This window comes from Stegodyphus dumicola, chromosome 10 (genome assembly GCF_044657685.1).
Source record: "Stegodyphus dumicola isolate Sdum_Otavi_A_Nest chromosome 10, ASM4465768v1".
NCBI classification, from domain to species: Eukaryota; Metazoa; Arthropoda; class Arachnida; order Araneae; family Eresidae; genus Stegodyphus; species Stegodyphus dumicola.
This window is the reverse complement of record NC_140777.1, coordinates 149,545,972-149,566,509: the sequence shown is the minus strand read 5'-3', so window position 1 is coordinate 149,566,509 and position 20,538 is coordinate 149,545,972. Positions and strand designations below refer to the sequence as shown.

The 20,538-nt window shown below is 30.2% G+C and overlaps 1 protein-coding gene across 3 annotated transcripts in view; it reads right to left on the bottom strand.

The window, feature by feature from the left end:
• Hn (phenylalanine hydroxylase) overlaps positions 1–20,538 on the bottom strand; it is a 62,372-nt gene that overhangs the window by 11,020 nt on the left and 30,814 nt on the right. For 2 of the 3 annotated variants that reach the window (XM_085825696.1, XM_085825695.1), the window contains exons 2-8: positions 12,605–12,742; positions 9,398–9,575; positions 8,957–9,051; positions 7,738–7,805; positions 6,381–6,431; positions 1,700–1,845; positions 719–854 (exon numbers count right to left, since the gene is read on the bottom strand). In XM_085825696.1, coding sequence (XP_085681822.1) covers positions 719–854; positions 1,700–1,845; positions 6,381–6,431; positions 7,738–7,805; positions 8,957–9,051; positions 9,398–9,575; positions 12,605–12,742 — 812 coding nt within the window. Of the gene's footprint in view, positions 1–718; positions 855–1,699; positions 1,846–6,380; positions 6,432–7,737; positions 7,806–8,956; positions 9,052–9,397; positions 9,576–12,604; positions 12,743–16,387; positions 16,541–20,538 lie in introns of those variants that run through there. The other variant, XM_035361617.2, reaches the window with a different exon arrangement.

Sequence of the window (20,538 nt, the reverse complement as noted above, 5' to 3'; positions counted from 1 at the left end):
AACTTAGCAGAATAGCGAATTAAGTCGATTTCTGCACCTTCAGTGTGTTTTTGCCGAGTGGGACCAAAAATAAACCTTCAGTTTTGTGCACCGAAAAATGTGCCTTCTTACCCGCTGGCTGAATTGTTTGTTTTTGATCAGAAACTCTTAATTTTAATTGTAAAAAAAATTAATTGTTTTAATTTGGTGTTTTATGTTTTTCTATATTTTTCAATTTTTGATGAAGGTGTTTTGAGTTTTATGTATTTTTGCCTTGCCGCAGAATGAGAACTGAATTGATTGAGTAAGAGATATATCTCTAATGAAATTCAAGGAAATAAGTTTAAATGAAATGCTGCAAAAAATATGCATAATTTAATAGGCAGTTCAAGGAAATCATGTGATGTTAATATTATAGTTTTTTAAATTATAATAAATTTTCCAAATATTTCCAAAGCTAGAACTACAACAAAAATTTAATAGCAATTTTGTAGAAACCTAAACTGAAACTGGTAATCGAATCCAGTACCTTTTTTATCAGTGAATAAATACTCTTTTAACTAAAAACATTTAACGACATTGCTGGATAACTTCTTTTTAACCATGAGATTTACGTAATTTTTATTGAGTTCATGAACAATTTGTTCACATTACTTTAACAATTTTCGCTGGCCAGAGACAAAGGATTTAGCAAGTTTATTTCCGAAAAAACACAAATAACTGCAGCGATAGCACTTACGGTTCAGGAGTATAGAGCGGCTTGGATGAATGCCTGATGTACTGAGTAGAGTGGAAAACCCGAAAAGCAAGGCCAGCCAGGAAATCTCTGGATGATAAAAGTCCGGCAACAGGACGAAGCGTAAAACCTGTACAGTCTAAGAGAAAAAAGGTCGCAAAATTAGAGCATTTTCCTATTCAGTGATTATAAAGCACTAATAGAATGACGCAACTCTATAGGATTTTTAAGACAACTTAGTCAACATCAATGGCAATAAATATTATTTTTTTAAATATTACAATTATTACATTATATACAAGGTGTCTTAAAATAATATTTAACACATTTTGGATGTTAATAACAGGAATAATGCTAATTACAATAAGCATTGACTTTTCTGTGTCACATATCATAAAGTTACAGAAGTTCAAAATGACTACAATTGCAGTAATACTAAATACGGTCTGCAATGTTGCAGAACATGTTGACAAAAGCAGATATGATTTCTATCGGATTACTTTAAGGTATGATGAGGAGAATTACTGGCAATCTCAATCTTATGTCCATTTTTATTTCAAGAACTTAGCGTGTGACATTAGAAAGGGCATTTGATCATCTTCATATCTACTCCTTGTCAAAATGTAACCCAATTTAATATATTTATTTTTTTAATCAATTTCGTGATAACATAGATTCGGAGGAAAAAACCAAAATGGTGCAAAAAAACTTCCAGCTAAGAACTAATGTCTAAATTAAGTTCTGTAGATCAATAAAATATAGTTTCTAACGATCAACAAAATGAATTATAATTATTTCAGAAATATGTATATTTTTGAAAATAATGATAAACAGAAAAATAATATATTTTGCTGTATATTGCTTTTTAACGCACATTTTCTTCGTATAAACATATTCAAAGCGCAAAGTTTGCATTTCAGATTTATTTGGCTCTTAAAATAGGAGAATCTTTTATAAATCCCATGAAATTCATTAAATTCTGACCTTTCAAGAAATTGGAGACATCTTCCAGTTGTGGAACGTTATCCTCCCTATAACCACAGTTCTCAATCATTAAAGGGAAAATATGGTTGTACTCCTTGCAGGCATGCGTAGGATACAGCTTCGTCAGCTCTTTGAAGACGGTGCCCCTTGAAAAACATAAATATGCATTATAAATGATTTGTTTAATAACGGAAACAGATACAGCTAACATTTGACTGCAATAGCATATGACTAGCCTCATATGTGAAACCAAGTGCATCAAAGTTTTACGGATAAAAGGAAAATTTCCTCGGGAAAATGAATATTGAAATAGTCCAAACAATGATACGAGGGTGGTAAATTTTTTAAAAATGCGAATGGAATTTATATAGATATTATTACAAAAAAATTATTAATTATCTAAAACGATTCTCTTTTCTACAAGCATGGTGAAATCATAGATGGAAACGGATTTTCTTTGTTGTTATTGTTTATTCCTTCTAATATTCATTACAATGAGAATTACGACAATTTAGAAGACTGCTACTTGCATATTCGTATCACTAAGTATAATAGAAAGTTAACTGTTTTCAGTTACCGTATTTTTGTCGAATATAATTATGTTTAGTACTTACAGCAATGTGAAAAGACCATATTGAAACCGTGCTTTGTTTTAAATTAGTATAATTTAAAAGCTTTGTCTAATGGATTTTTAAAAATTCTTCTATGACTATGTATTATACACACTATTTAAAAACAATACTTCTTATCGTCATACTTAGCCTAGACTGAGGTCTCTGCATTACAGTATAATAATATCATATAAAAATTGCAATTTCTGTGCAATTAATCAGCTGTTCTGTTGCGTAGCTTTCCATTTATTGCAGACATAAATTTATGGCGGGTGTACTTCTAAAGAAATTATTCGGGCAAAAGAGATTCTAAGAATTTAAAATCCATCCAAAAATAGAACTTGAGTTTGCTGACGCTTTAAAATGTTAGGTAACTGAGCTACAGTCATAACATTCTTATATCGTTGTACAATATTATTCTGTTTGTTTTTATCTAATGATCTTGTAGAAATGTTAACATGATTTTATGAAGAAACAGTAACACATTAAAAAAAAATAGCATATTACACAGATTAAGTATTTTTTAATGTATTGTTCTGAATATATAAGCTTTAAATAATGTTTATCAGCTTAAATTATTCAAATAAGACAACGTTTCTAAACACAAAATACATGAAATTATACTTGCAATACGTTTATATCGAATTAGTATTTTATTGCCGTATTTTTAATATTTCCAGATTTGTTAAACTTCCTTCCTTATTCTACAGTTATTCTGAAAGCAAACGGAGCAACAGATACATAAAATAAATTAAACCAAAACCCATAATGTCAAAAAAGTGCGACATGCAATAATACAAAAATACAGTCAACCCTCTTTCAGTTACTCCTTACCATAGACAATCACCTCTAAAAATAACCAGTAGACTTTTGAATACATAAGTAAACATCGACATAAATAATTATAATAGCTTCTCTAAGACGACCTCTCCGTAATTAAGACACAATAACACGCCGAATAAATACTAATTCAGAAGTCAAACAACAAAAATCAGCGTTAATTTACAAAATTTTCACAGGACTAGTTTCGATGGTTTTACCGAACCATCATCTTCAGCTGCAAAACCGCAAATGAACAAGATAGGAAATAATGTTTAGATAAGATAAGAAAGCCTGGACAAGAATAAGCAAGTGGCGCCATCTGTTGGCGAAACCAGAACTAAAACATAATTTCTCTAAAAGCCGAAGGCAAATTTGGATTGGAATTAGGATCGTTAACTAGAACAGAAAGATTTTTATGAATGTGAAATACCTCTAGAAAATCCAGTTCTCCAATGGAAGATGTTTTTTGAATAATTTTGGCAGCAGAAAAATTGAAAGTGTGATTTTCGGACCAACAATGTTGAGCAACAGAAGACTTCTGTGTTTCCTTTTTTTCTAACATATGCCTCATGTTCTTTGACGCGAAATTTTAAGGCTCTCTTAGTTTGGCCAATGTAAATTAAACCGCACTGGCAAGGAATCCTATAAATACCCCAGGAATTCATATCCGGAATGGGGTCCTTGAGTATAGAAGTTGGAATTTTATTGATGGGAGAGTAAACAACCCGAAAGTTAAATTTCTGCAAAATATGTGCAACTTTATAGCTAATTGATGGAAAGAAGGGAATGACAACAGAATTTTTATAATCTCCTAAAATAAGAGTGTGGCTTTTAGTGTGTTGAGATGAGAATTTTTTAACTGCTTGATTAATAATGTTGGGTGAAAAGCCCCTGTCAATAGCTATTGCTTTTAAATAATTTAGTTCTTCATCAAGGGCTAGTTTGGAGGAGCAAACTTGAAGAGCACGGAAAACATAGGAATAAAATGAAGCTAACTTTTGTTTAGTCGGATGACATGATTTAAAGTGTGGTGGAAGGCAAACCGATGAAGGTTTACGGTAAACTGTAGTACTGAAGTTGGATGTGTTACGTGTGACCAGAATGTCGAGAAACGGAAGAGAATTGCAAGTCTCAAGTTCAAAAGTGAACTGAATAGCAGGATCAATAGAATTCATTGTTGAAAGAACTTTATTTAAATCATCTTTATTACCTTCAAACAGGGTAAAAGTATCGTCTACGTAGCGGAACCATGCCGGGAAGTTTAAAGTTTCAAACAATTTTGATTCATAATAATGCATGTAGATATCAGCCAGGATGGGACTGAGGGGGCTTCCCATGGCTAATCCCTCAGTTTGCTTGTAATATTTATTTTGGAAAACAAAATGTGTTTGTTTCAAACAGAGTTGAGTGAGAGAAATTAGCTCATCAATTTCGATGCAAGAGAAATGAAATTCGCGAAGTCTGGTTTCTAGACATCTTAATGCACCCTCCACTGGGACATTGGTGAATAATGATTTTACATCAAAAGAAACCATGAGTAAATTACGAGGAGAAATGTTTTTAACTTTTTTTACAAACTCTATTGAATTTTTTATGGTGTAAATGTTATTGTCTAATAGAGTGGGAAATCTAGAAACTAAATATTTAGCTAATGGATACGAGGCAGTACCTAAATTTGATACAATAGGGCGGAAAGGAATACCACTTTTATGAATTTTGGGAAGAGCATATAATCTGGCACAATTCACAACAGATGGGATAAGTGAATGTTTTAAGTTGCTTGAAATGATTTGCGAAGATTTGATCGCAGTTTTTATTTTGGATAAGTCCGAAGGTGAAGGATCTTTAGGGATAGGATTATATGGTCCTTCGTTTAAGAGTTTAGTGACAACATCGATGTAAGTGTTCTTATCCATGACGACTATCTGGCCACCTTTGTCGGCCTTTGAAATGACAATATCCGGGTTAGAATGAATCTCGCGCATTGTAGCTCTTTCTCTCGCAGTTAGATTTGGTTTCAAAGGTTTATTATTGAATTTCACATTATGAGCGATAAGATGCCTAATCATTTCTTTCTGTGAATCTGAAACTTTACTGAACTTGAAAGCTTTTTCGATAGGAGCCAAAATCTTTGGAATCGAGGGTTTACAGGTTTGTGAGAAGTTAAAATTATATTTTAGAATTCTCTCTTGTTCTTCTGAAAGACTAACATTAGAAATATTAACTATTGGCTTGATGTTTACAATGGGAAGATTTTTTGAACTACTTGAACTGGAAGACTGTAAAAGAAGTTTTTCGAATTTAACTGCAAGGTTGTTTTTATGACAGTTAACTGCATTCTCCGTTCTAGACCAAGACTTTTGTTCAAGGGCAGTGAATTTTGGATATGTTTTAGTGAGTTCCAGATGAAGCTTATAGAGTTCATGTTCAATTTTGGACAATTGTTGACGTGTATCCCTTATCACGGACCGAAGTAAGGCAAGTTTGCAATTTAACAGAATTCTTGAAACGCGACTCGAAGGTTTTTGATTAGATTTGATTTGAATAAAATTGGGGATCAATTTTTCCTCTCCGTAATTCGACCAATTATACTAAATATACAGTATGTCTAATTTCACTATCAGACTAATGTACTTGGTATACTACGTAAACCATAAAGTTACAGTTCTACTTATTATTGTAGTAGCAAATAATTTTTATGGAACAAAGCAGGTTATCATTGATAAATGCGGTTTATTTGATTTTTTAACTTAATACGGTAAAACTCAGAATCCATCTATTTAGCTTCTGTGATTCAGCATTTAGCCTTGTTTCGCATTATGACATTTACAACATGAAGTTTTATTTAATATTGTGTTTAACCGAAAAAGTTTCCTTCGTACTTTAAAATATTATTTATTTAAAGCATTTTAGAAAACCTGATTATGAAATAATGTGTTATTTATTTATTCAATAATTTATTTTCCCACCCTATTTGCTATTTGTCTTAGTAATTAATTCGAAATTTTATTAATATAAGGTTATCAATAACAGTCATACGATCCCTATTTCTATTTTAACATTTTTATCGGATTTCAAAAATCGCTAATCGTTGCAACTGAATCTCGACGTTCATATGACGATCACTTTTACAGAAGGCCAAAAGTGACCTCAAACCGCGGATGGTCATCTTAGAGAAGATTCACTGTATAAGTATTTAACAGATTGTTGTATTACATATACTACAGACTAAAAAATAAGTGTTTTACCACGCTGCTGTTTCTTCTTCTGTGTATTGCACTCTGGGAATCGGTTCGCCACTGGAAAAGAAATTTGAAATTAAATTTGTTGAATGCATTACTTCGAAGTCCATTCATAAAATTTTATCAGGAGAATCGAAAAATGCAGAATTATTTATTATTCATAATTAAATAATATCAAAGCAATTTAATACTTATGTTAGAATGGAATGTTAATGCATGCTATACTGTGGAATTATTATGCAAATAACATTAATAATATAGTAAAATAATTATAATAAAATGGATAACAAGATCATTCTCCCCTCAAACTAAATCTCTTGAAGAAATCTTCCCTCAAATCAATACTCTGAATTCACTAAGAAATAGAGTTTAACAACAAAAAATATTCGTATAACACGAATACTAATTCTGCGCAAGAATTTGTGGCATTTATGAAATCTGTTACTCTGTATGAGATGTTGGAAATTTGGAAACAGAAGTTAATTTTTAAAAATAAACTTTATTTTTATTTTCATCTGAAACCTTTACTGACTGTAAAAGTAATGGTTTTGTAGTGCAAAAATAATTCTACTTTTTATAAATAAAGTAAAATGCTGCTAAAAAGTGGTAGTGACAGCATAATTAAAAGCAATTATACAAACGAAAGAAGCATGGTCTGTATTGCATTTCGTGTGCGTAATTAAAATCTTGATCTCTTAGCATATAAACTTTAAGACTGGATTCAGCAAACATGTTGTTTTCAAGAATGCTTAGTATGATGAATTTGTTTTTCCTGATTTACAAATTAATAAGAAGTAAATTCTTTCACTCAAAGTTTAAATGACAGAAGAATCAGTCTCACTTTCTTGCACTTCCAAAATTATTTTTATGGACTTAATTAAAAATACATTTCGGTTTTAGCTAACTAAACACAAATTTTAATTGCCATTTTTAGCATTTACGGGAGAAAGGAATATAAAAAATCGATATTATTTTGTCCTTCTTGATTCTTAGTTAATTTTAATCGGGACATTTATTGAAATATGGAAATAAATAGGCTATTATTTGGAAACTTTTGACCATTTTAATGATTTATATTTAAGTTTAGCTTCATCGAGGTTGAAATAAATAAAATATAGATATGAAATGTATAGGTTAATTACATAGTTCTTATAAACCATCCAATTCTTTAAAATAAAAGATAAAATGAAGTCCTCTGCATATCAGATACACTGACAGATAGATCTACTAAATAATTTTTTTAGATAATTTGAATTTGCTTTATTTGGCAAGAAAAACACAATATTTAATTAAACTGGCAGTTTTTATCAAATTGCTATGTTCTCACTTATGGAGAAAAATAGGCATTGACTAGCAAGCTTACTGTCTGTAATGATAGGCGATATCAGCGAAATATTTCCTTCTAGCTCTGTAAGTTTCGTCTGTAAAACCCTGAAAAGGAAAAAACACAAAATTTTAAGATACAAATTTGCTTTTCTTTTTTAATCATCTCAGTAAGATTGTATATAAAACTGGAACAAAAATAAAAAATTTGCGAAAAATTCGTTTATGCTCTGAAATTTGCTAGACATTCTGCTCTTAAACTTTATGCTTAAATTTCGATGGAATTAAAGCAAACATAATTTTATGGTAGGTTCCTTCTCCTCTGACCAGAAACTGATTTTTTTATAAATATTATAAGTAAATCTATATGCAAATTCAGTAATATTTTCTGAACAAATTGAAGCATGTTATAAAATAGTTGAAGTTTAGAAAGTAATAATATGATATAACAGGCTTGTAGCATTCCCCACTATGCAATTCTCAGTTGAATGTGATGAATCTTAAGAATAATGAATCTTAAGCGAATAATCGCTTGAGTTCGTGAGGTAGAAAACAACAAGTGAGAAGGGTGAAATAACTCTTTATTATTCAAACTAAAGTTTAACAGAACTCCGTCTTGGAGTTGTACAATAAAGGCGACACTCGGGCTTGAACTTAAGAGACTAAGAACTAAACTAAACTAATCTTTACTAAAACGATATAGCCGAAGCTATCAAGATTCTGACGGAGTTGACCCCTTAACGCTAACTGACTGCGAAGCTATCAAGGGCCTTAAGTACAGCCCAGCGTAACAATAGCTTAAGAGAGGGTAGCCTAAAAAAGCAGACGCGTGCTAGCCAGAAACTCTGGTTCTCTCTCACTCAGACAGTAGAACTTCGCGGTTATATACCGCTCTTCCTCATTTGCATTCAAACGCGATTCTAAAACTACATTCTGGCCGAAAGTTCTAGGTTGCAGTTCAGAAGGGACAGGAAAGGGAGTTTAACTCAAAATTTAACTGTTAAATAAATAAACACAATTCTTTCAGCCTTAGCTAATGTGTAAGACAGAAAAATACTGCAAATATTAAAATTATTGTTTGATCTTTAATTTAATAAGCTGTATAAATATTAAATTATAGCTAATAATATCATAGAAGTGTTTTTTTTTTCATTAATCTGAAATTACAGAAAGTCCCATTCTATCCATATCATAGAAGGCTCGCTAATTTCCAAGCATTTTCTAAAAAAGGGACATGCCTCCGCAGATTATTTCCTTACCGGATGGTCAGCATCTAGCTCCGATCCATAGGATAATATATGATTGGCAAATCTGTCAAGTTCTTTGATTTTTCGAGGGAACCAAGGTACAGTATCTGTAAAAAACAAATGATAAAATATTGGTAAGCAATGTTTGAAATTGGTACTTGAACCTAAAATGAATTTTCAGATTAAAAAATATATCAAAAAGCAAAATAAGGAATTATATTATACTACAATCTATTAAAGCTGAAAGCATATTCATTGATGAATGATATTTAAAAAAGTAGGAACATAATTCATAACTATAAATGAACTCTAAAAAAAGAAAGATTTTTAATATACTATTTATATAAGTAATATGACAAATATAATCTAGCTCTCAGCAATTTTGGTGTCTGGCTTTGACAGATGTTAAATCTAACGAATTATTATTTTACGGAAACGTTCGAAATTGCGTACCTTCGTTCTCTTTGTGATCCCTCGAAATGACGGTCATATATTCTGAATTAGTTCTCAGTTGTTCCATAGCCGCAGTAATATTTCCTTGCCTTGTATCACATTCCACCATGAATTCGTAGCTGTCATCCAGCCTCTTAGAAGAACGAGACTCAATGTGGTACAGATTGACATGATTCTCCTGCAAAAAATAACAAAACTGATGAACTAAACTAGCCTTATACTTTTTTAAGAGCAGTATTCCAATCTAAAAATTGAGTTTTATATATTTAATTCATTTCAAAGTAACGGTATATAACAAATTTTGTTCAATTTGAAATAAAAATTTTAAAATAAAAAAACTGAGAATATTTATCTTTCGAGTTATTCCTGTATTTTCCCCGAATCATAGATATTACTCAATCAGTCCTCAGGATGCGGCAATCTCGAGATATTTCAGCCGTCTTTACCTCGGGCGTTTTCTTTCTCAATGATGCTTTTCAATAATTTTATTCTTTCTACTTTCATTGTGATGATTATTCCCATGTGAAGGGTTTTCTTTGAAAAGCGTTTGGAGTTTTTTATTTCACGTTTATTTGCGTTCGCTGAGAAATTAATACTTCAGACTTTTTCCACATAGAGACTCCAGTCCCAGGAAAGAAAGAACTGGGCAGATAAGTGTAAGGTTGTGAGAGGTAGGAGACTCTCGGGCCGCTCGCTGGAGGGTTCTTCCTCAAAACTGGAGCGGAAGCTTACCAGTTAGCTAGATTTAACAATACCTCAATCAAATGTTTCCTTACTCATTCGGATTGTTTATTCAAAGTCAAAAATGCGTACCCCTCAAGATATATATATACACATATACATATCGAAAGAAACAGAGAATGTAAATGTCTAAAAATGTTACGTTTTGATAAATTATAAAATTATTTGTCTCATAAAGTAAAATATACTTCAGCTTCACTGATTAAAATAATGTAACAAAATGGAAGATATTTGTAGGTATATACCGAAATGAGAGTATTAAGGGCTCAGATAACTTTAAAAAACTGAAAAATCCGAAATTTGTTAATATTCTTATAATAAAATTCGATTTCTTATAATCATTTTGAAACGAACCTCACGTAAAAATTCGCTCTGGAACCAAAGTTATAGTAAAAAAGTAGTTCTGAGATTTGAAATTCAAAGTGCCGGGTGGTTTGTTTACATCTGCATTTTAACGAATTTCACATATCAGATTTCCTGAATTACACATAAAATGCTTCAAATTAGCTTATGAAAATAAATTTTGTTTAATTGTATAAAGTTATCAATTACTGTGTTTCTGATATAAAAGTTCTTAGAAATATAATTCAGTTTGAAAGCTATGAAAGTTTCAACTAGACTCTTTCATTGTTTCAAACAAAAATATGACGATTATGTACATTTAGTATTGTTTTAATATATAAATATGTATAGTTACAAATTTTAACTTATAAATATATCTTTATCTTTTTATTTTTATGTTAATAGTAGGAAAAACATGTGCATTTACAGAATTTGAAAGTTATTTTACCTTTAAATTAAGGTGTGTGTATGGTGTATTTAATTATGGCAAAGCACACTAGAGCTATCTGCCTAAGGGGAGGGATGACTTCGTGAAGGACTTTCTAGGGGAAACTGGCTCGTATACACGTTGCGCATGGGGAAGGCACCCATGCTGCCAGCCCGTTCGCGGGATTCGAACCTCGGACCGAATTGCCAGTGTTCAGCGACTTTACCGCTCGGCCGCTGGTGGGCCCCTTTAAATTAAGAATTTTAGAACTATAATTTTTCTGAATGAGCTCTTTTTCTGTGACTGTTGGTCATAATTTCAAGAAATTTTGAAAGTTGTATAAATAGCTAATAAGTATGTTCCTAGCATACAAACTTTAGAAATTGCGTTTAATTTTATGCTAAAAAAATAGTTGATTTTCCAATCTCAAATTTAAAAAAAATGTACTTTTTTAAGAAAATACTCGTTTATTTTTAAATTAGGTTATTTTATTATACATTACTTCTCTAATAAAATAAAAAGAACCTAAAAACAGTGATTTGTTTATCCCATAACACTTCCAGTTGTGCTTGTTACAATTTCATGTCGATGATGAAGAAAGAATTTTATTTTTATTTTATTAAAAATATTTTAATATCTGGAATATAAAGAAATGGTATCACATATAAATTAAAGGATATCGAAACATGCATATAAAATTTACTGCCTGCTCAAAACGCAATTACTTATTAAAGCTATTGAGCTTTAATGTGTGTTAAAATTTTTGGCATATTTTGACATTTTAGAGGTACCTAACCCCAAAATTAATCTTTTGTAATACTAGTATAACAGGTGTATATAAATGATAATTAGCCAAAACCATTACCATTAGGAAGAACGGTGTACGTGAAAAATATGAGTGAGTGAAAGAGAGTGAGATTATTGGTCGTAAAACCAAAGATGATTATGATGCGCCAAACACGAGGTAGGATGATCTAATTCGATGAAATCAAAAATTTATTAATAAATAAAAAAAAGGCGGACAAATGTACCAAATCCAGAGGATGAAGACATATAAAAACCATGTAAAAGCACACATTAAAATACAATACACAATACATTAAATAATAATAGTTAGTCTCTTTTAAATAATAAAATGAATTACAATTGACTTCTCTTCCGATGAAATGGTCGAGAGGTAAGTCATAGCTATTAAAATATTTCTGAGGAAGACTATTAAAACATGGACATTCAATTAAAATATGACGAACTGATAGATAAAGATTACAATTTGAACAAACAGTCTCATTCTCAGCCTTCAAAAGGCAGTCATGTGTCACTCAAGTGGGACCAATTCTGAGGCGAGTCAAAAGAACTTCCTCCTTACGATTTCTAGTAATATCCCAATGCTCAATTGTACGCTTTGCACTTCTCAACTTGTTGTGAAGCTGAACGTAAGTTACTGCCATTTTTTTCGGATCTTTCCCTTGATCACACAGCGGATGCCTCTAAAAGGGATGTGGCGACTGGACAGTTCAACAGCAGATTTCGCTGTGATATCTGCCAGCTCATTTCCCTTTATTACCGCATGCCCGGGTACCCAGCAGCACAGGATTTCATATCCATGACTCGTTAAATTTATATGAATCTTGAGAACATCCATAAAAAATATGAAACTTACAGTCTAATCAATAAGTGTTAAGAACTTGAAACCTTACTTTGAATATCTTTAGTGCTTCCGCCAAAGCTCCCACTTCTTCTTTAAGGGAGAAGAGGATTATCATAGCATGGAGATTCCTCTCATCGTGTTCTTTTCTCGAGTCCCCTTCGCCATTGCGACCACCCTTCACTCCGTCCTAAAACAGAAATAAGTAAGGTCATAATCACTTCCTGTTGAAACACAAACGAGGATCAGTCCACTGCTAAAGCATTTTGCATGTCTTTGTCATAAGAAATAAATAATAATGGGATTACACTCTTACTAAATCTATCGATTCTGGAATAAATAAACCCTAGAATATATACCTAACTAAAACCCTAGAATGTGTACTTGAATTCTGAAAATTAAAGCTATTAAAAAAATTTATGTGCCCTGAAAAGACTGGATATGTTCCTTTAATTTAATACTTTTATTAAAATTTAATTTAAAAAATATATTTTTTGACTTCGAAATAGAATCTTTTTTTTTTTATGAATAGTAAGAGGAAATAAATTTATAGAAATACTTACTATTCTTCAGAATTCTTATTTGTATAAAGTATAATTTTTCTTTAGTTCCATTTGTAGAAATTATTTAATCTTGGTTATATATTTTTAAATCAAAGCAATTAACTTGTCAATAGTGACAAGCGATACCAGGTACATGACTATTCAAAATTCAAAATTTTCAGTCTAACACATTTATGTTCTATATAGGCAACTAATACTTGCCAGAAAATATTTCATTTTTCTGTATCTCTAGACATAAAATATCATAATTAGATAGTAACTTTAGAAGAAAATTTTGCGTTTACTAAACATATACTGCGAATGATTAAATTTTAATCATAATATCAGACAAACGAATTAATATTTGTTAATGTTGAGAATTAATTTGATTTTAAAATCATATAGAGTGAAAATTGCTAGTTACTTAATAAGCAAGCTTGTAGAAATGATACACATATATGACTTGATATCAGTTTATGTATTACCAAAATTAAAAACTTCGAACTCCTGAGAAGTAATAATAGAGCAGGGTGCATACAAAAACTCTTCAACTTTACAAAAATTTTAATTGCAAATTTCTTTCCATGTTGTATATTTAGAAGTAACATTATTATTATTATCGTTATTGTTGTTTAATAACTTAATAAGCCTTTACTGTAAAATTTTACATTAGAAAAATACGTTGAAGAATACATTTGTACATAAAAGGAATAAATCTGCAATGGCAACAGCAGCTAAGAAAAAACAAGTAAGTATACAAGCTTTTCTCGTACAATCAATGTTCATAGCAGTTAGAAAAACACAAGAAGGCGGAAACACCTATATTGCAGTTAACAGAAAATATTATTATCAATTTAGCTGTAATTCTAAGCAGCATTCAAATGAATTAAAGCAAGACATACTTCAAAGCAGAAAAAAGAAGCTCATTATTCTTCAATTTCGACAGAAGTCAATGAGAAATAGAAAATTAATAATTGCACATTTAGTTTATTTTTGCAATTTAGCAATTTATTTTTAATGTATGATTTAACAACATTAATGTATTTCATATTGTGCACAATTGAATCACGTACTACTGTGGATGAAAACGATTCCTAATTTAAATACTGTAACACCATCTGCTATCCCTGCTGCTATCTCACTCATTATCTTCTTTTTCCAACCCCCATACAAATTTTGTTTATTTCTGACAGTTTATTTTTGCACCTTTTCCGCAATAAACAAAAATAACCTTTTTTTAGACAAAACTCGTTTCGTCCTCAACCTGGTTAATTCGTCTTCTGTTAATCCGAAGTTGATAGTATATTTAAAAAAAAAAAAAAAAAAATCTTATAAAAGGTCACTGACTCGCGATTACTTTCTGGACGTAAAGAGAAACGATTGCATACATCCCATGCATACAAAATATATACTATGAAACGTTGAAGAGAAGAGCTACAGAATATGTCACTTATTTATTTAAAAAGTGATGTTTAACAATTCGTAATTTGTTAAAAATTAATATAGTATTTTTTATGCTCTCTTAAATGTTAAAGATTTTGTTTAGCTCTAATTTCGAAAAACTAAAATTTGAAATCTTATAAATTTAAATAATTCTTTAAAATGAGGAAAACTAATTTTTTAATATTTAAGACGAATTCCTCTCAAAGTATTTAAAAGGTCTGAATGTCTCTATACACGAACAAACCTGAAGCAAAGTTTGAAATATTGAACATATCCAGATTTTAAAAATTAATACTTTATTTCAAAGTTAACTCTTTTCAAAGAAATAAAGAATTCCGTGGAAAAATAATTCCTTCTTTTGAAAATTTTCTTGTCCCATTACAAAAATGAATTTAGAAACTCAAATCTACAAATTATAAATACGGTACTTAAAAACGTCAGTTCCAAACGTCTCTTTTATATGGGCTTATTTTCAACGTTTACTAATATAATAAAATCTTAACTAATTAATCATAATTACAGCGCATTTCATAATAATTAGAAAGTTCAGCTTAAAAAGTTAAGTCTGAATAGTTCATTAGGTCTCCCCCGGAGCATGAGACTAGAAAAATCAGTCGTTCTCTCGCCGTTATTCAATCCGCTGATCTTTCTGCTGCTAGCTGAACGTACTAGCACTTACACTGCTAGAGCATGCACGGGAGAAGACAATAATATCTTATAAATACATCGATTGAAAGATAAATATTTGGACATGCATTTGAGAAAATGAACACGGTGCATCTGAAAAAAAATCAATCAATACTGCATTAAAAAATTTTACTATTAAAACTAGAAATTTAATGCAATTAATAGGAACTACTACTAATTTTTAGTGGCCATAGCAGTATTAAATAAAATATATTATGCATTTTTTCGATGCTAATCATGTGATTGGACTGAAATTTTATGTTACATCAAATTTTAACTTCTTTCCATCTTACTGAATTCAGAACCTATTTCATTTTGCTTTCACAAAATGAAAACAAATATACTTCATATAACCTATATCAGACATTTCTTGCAAATTCAAGTTAATTACTTTATTTGAAAATTTATAAACATATAAATTATTGTATAATTTTATAATATTTAGCATAAGTTAGAATCAAAGATACATTCTCACAGATAAGTCATTAAAATCAAATAAGTTTAAGTCTATATATGCGCAATTCGTTTATCTAAAGCTCAAAATTATCTATAATTGTCTTAAATATTTAATATTAAAATTAATTAAAAAATAATGCTAAAATTTTAATAAAATACATTACTTCACTTGTCATTTATATGAAAGCATTTATCATGTCCTATTCCGTATTCTTATAACTCATTTCATTACTCAGCGCTTCTTTAACGGATATTTTATTTTAAAAAGAGACAAATTCAAATATAAATAGAATAAAAAGTAAATATCTTCTAAGTTTCGTTAAATACTAACACTTATCACTAAGCATGAATTTAAACTACACTTATTATTTACTTCATTCATCTTTGAGAAAAAAAATCTGCTATTTGAACTCGAGTTAAAAGTTATATATTTCTAGCGATAGGCCTGCTGTTATTATGCTTCTGTCCGTATACGTAATTTTTAATGACCTTTATGCATAAAAAAGTAATTAAATACTATAGATCAAAATTGCACTTCTCCAGTTTAGCTCTTATCATTGCAGCAATAAAATTTCTTTGTGAAATAAAACGTTGAAAATTTATGCAACTAAATTTATTTTATCATTGCATTTTTATTTAATTTCGTAACTGGAAAACAAAATTTATTTAAGCCAATGTTAATTTTGTGCGGTGTTACTAATACTTACGGGACGTTTGAAACAGGCGCGTAAATCGACGCTCATGTCGTTGCTGTTGCGAGTAGAAATGAAGAGTAGATTTTTCATGGATCGTCTTTTGGTTCAGGCATTTAACAGTGCAAACAAATGGACGTCACTTGACCTTGTGTCATAAACTGCTAAACAGTTTGTCGAGACAAATCTTATCTTCCGATCGACTGGCTGCAAATCCTGATTATCACCAGATTTCGTACGAAATGTAATTTGTTTCATTCGTTGGATATGATTTTGTGCTTTTCTGCGTCTTTCTTCAGCACGATACCAAGAAGTAGCACCGTTTAAATATGTTTCTTCCAAAAATAACGACCTTTCTCAAAAAATTATGCAATCAGTTTTTGAGAGTTGCTAGCAGAAAGTCTTAGTTTGCTAGCAAAATGAAAAGCTTTACAAAGAAACCTATAAAACAATTTCATTTTTTTTTTCTTTTTAATTTTCTATTCAATTCCTCAATGAATTTTCTTTCTTTAAATAAAACATTTATTCAAAATTCTGGTGAACTATTTTATAATTATATTTTGAAGGTCGAATGAATGCATCTTTCAAAAATAAAGAGCTTTTCCTAAAATCTCTCAATTCATTTTAGAATTCTTCTTCCCAAAATAAAGAACTTTTCAAGAAGTCCGTAGAGCCATTTTAAAATTCTAATTTGCTAGTGGATTAAACAGGATTTCAAAATCGTAGAAATCTGTTTTGCTGGTTGAATATTTCTTCTTTAAATAAGAAACTTGTCCAAAATTCTAGAAAACCATTATAAAATTCTATTTTGCTGGTAGAAGCACTTTCCTAAAATAAAGAACTTTTCAAATCAATCTTCCGATCTACTTTACAATTTAAGTTTGATAACTGAACAAAACGATTCCTAAAATTAGCAGGTTCTGTAGGTCTCCGAAACATCTATAAAATGCCTTTAGAAATCTGTTTTTCTGGTTGAATGCTCTTTTTTTTTTTTTTTTTTTTTTTTTTTTTTTAATTAAGAACTTATCCAGAATTTTAGAAAAACACTTTCTGTTTTGCTGGTAGTAAATAGCTTAAAGTAAAGAGCCTTTCAAAAACTTTGTAGACATCCATTTCGAATTCTGTTTTCCAAATGGAATTATATTCATAAAGAGTACCGCGAACATAATGAGCTTCCCCACCCCTCCCCCACGAAAAAAAAGAAACTGCGGAATCTCTTCAGAAATCTGTTTTACTAGAAGTATGTTCTCTTGCGAAAAACATATTTTTTTTCCGAATATTAAGACCAATTTTTGAATTATGTTTGCATAAAATATTTCCTTCTTTTAACAAAAACAAAAACAAAAAAAAAAAAAAAAAGGTTTATAGATCCTTCATTCTATAGAACGGTTTTAGATCATTCTATAGAACGGTTATTTCCAATTCTGTTACCGATAGCTGCGGAATGATAGTTATACTATTCAGTAATTTTCCTATCTAAAAATCACAGAAATTACATAAATTACATGCAACTGTGATCCTTGAATTAGAGATATAAAAAAGTACTCACCTCATCATCCATCAACACTAATATAGTTTCTTTCCGATATGTCATTAGATTCGTACGAAAAGAAGCTATATCAGCCCTGAATAGTTTCAGTTCCTTTATAAACGGTTCTACATTAAAGAGATTATATTTCTGAAATGTATCAGAAATACAGTTTTCATTAACGTTAGAAATAATAGAGCAAAAATATTTTAGTTAACAGTTACATGCCCTAGAAAGAGTCTCCGAGCAGAAATAATTAGTTAAAACAAAAGCGATATCAATATAATAAATCTTTTTGGGTTTGCAAAATGTTTTAAAAAACCAGATTTTTTTATCTAAAGATATAAAGAGATTCAAATCTAAATTCTTTGAAAAAAAATTACGAAGATTTATCTATCACAGTTAGAATAAAGATAGAAAACCAACTCTGATTAAATAAATCTAGATTCTGACTGAAATAAAAACATTTCTATGTAAAGTTAGAATCTGTCAAAACCACATCCATGATGGTGCAGATTTCGAATAAACTCTATCTGTTTCGTACAAAATCAGATATAGCTCCATTTTTCTCAACAGTGAAAACGTTTTGAGCAAATATTATTTGCTTCTGATCGCTCTCGAAATCGGCAGCCTTTTATTTAAAGTTTACACCAATATAAAATTGTTCTTTTCCTAATTTTAATCTCCAGATTCTTTAAGGAGACGGACTTTGATAACAGTTTTAAATTATTCAAGAAAACAGAATCGAATAAAAGCAATTAAATAATAAATCGAAAAAAAAATATGAAAGCCTTCAGATTTTATATTACACCCAAAGTAGCGTTTTTTTAACGTTTTGTGTGTTACCTTTATTTATTAGATATCATGTTCTTCTCGCTTAAACCAAAAAAATTAAATTCAACAGCAATATCATAGAATAATTTAAAAAGAGCATATCTAGAATTTCCGATACACAGTCTCACGCGCTGAAGATAATTTTTTTTTCCCCGTACCGTGTTGCTATTGCTTGTTTTGAAATCGTTGAGTTTCTTAATAAAAAAACTCATAAATACTTTACAAAATTTGAAATAGATAATAAAACAAATTCCAAATTCGGGCTTCCGGATGCCCATATTCGGGTGGAGACGTACGTTATTAAAAATTTGATGGCTCTGGGTACAGTTGTTTTATCACAAGGTGAGAAACGTGCATACAGCTATGCAGATTTTTAATTATTTTATTCCTTAAATATAATACAGGGCGATAATATTTGGTGGCAACAATTTGAAAAGTCCTTCAGACTTTTAAAGTTTTCGACGCAAAATGCCAAAACGAAATTAATAGCCCTTCTGGGCTAGCGCCCTTTGAGCTAATGAACACTGGTAGTTTGGTCCGAAGTTCAAATCCCGCTGGCTACATGGGTGTTTTCGTGGTTTTCCCCATGCGTAACGTGTATACGAGCCAGTTTCCCTTAGAAAGTCCTCCACGAAGGCATCCCTCCCTTAAGGAAGATAGCCCTCGAGTGCTTTGCCGTAATCTAATAAACCAAACCAACCCTTTGAGCTAAACATATTTTTATAAAAATGGATAGGAAAAAATTACTGAAGGTCACAAAATCATTTCAGAAAGAAAGCATTCAATCCACAAATAAAAATTAAGAAAGATTAATTAGCAAACTACTAATGGTTACAATAGAATAAATTTATAAAAAATTGCAAATAATTCGCAAATTATGTTGCTTGGCAATAGCACTGCTTGCATAAAGGCTTTTTACTATTTGCATGTACATTTAGAATTTACTATTTACATATACGTGTATAATAGAAAATCCGACTTTTTATTTATCTGAGATTTATTTTTTCATTTATTTACTATCCGAGAATTTAAAAGAATAGTAAAAAAAAAAAAAAAAAAAAATCATAATCACATTTAATGTAATACATTTAATAATGATATATATCTAATAAAATAAATACTGCTTTGTATGTTAATATACGTTGTAGGCGGAAACTGATAGAACTAAATGATTTCCTTTAAATAGGAAAAAATCTTTAGCCATATAATATCTAGCTTTGTTAGAAAACGCAACAAGACTCAAAATTCAGTCGGAGGTTGACTCCCAATACTTTTTAGTTTTGAAGTAAGTGGTAAATACAGCTAAAGACCCAAATGAGTATATTGTTGCATATTTAATTCAATACAGTACAGAAACTTTTTCTCCAATTTAACTTAAATCACTTATTATTTATATTTAATTTAGCTTTAATTTCTCCTTATTTAATGTTTTGTTAATTATTAGTCCAAAGGGGCAATTTGCACAGAAGGACTATTAATTTCGTTTTGGCATTTTCCGTTTATTCACTACAAGCGTTGTTTTACTTTTCAAATTGTTGCTACTAAATATTATCGCCTTATATTATATTTAAAGAAATTAAATAATGAAGAACCTGCATAAATATATGTATGTTTCTCGCATTGTGATAAAATAACGGCACCTAGAGCCATCGAATTTTGAATAACGTAATCATCCTGCGAATATGGGCATCTGGAAGCCCAAATTTGAAATTTGGAATTTATTTTATTATCGATTTCATATTTTGTAAAACTTTAACTAATTTTTGATTAACAAACTCAAGGATTTCAAAGACAGCATTGACAA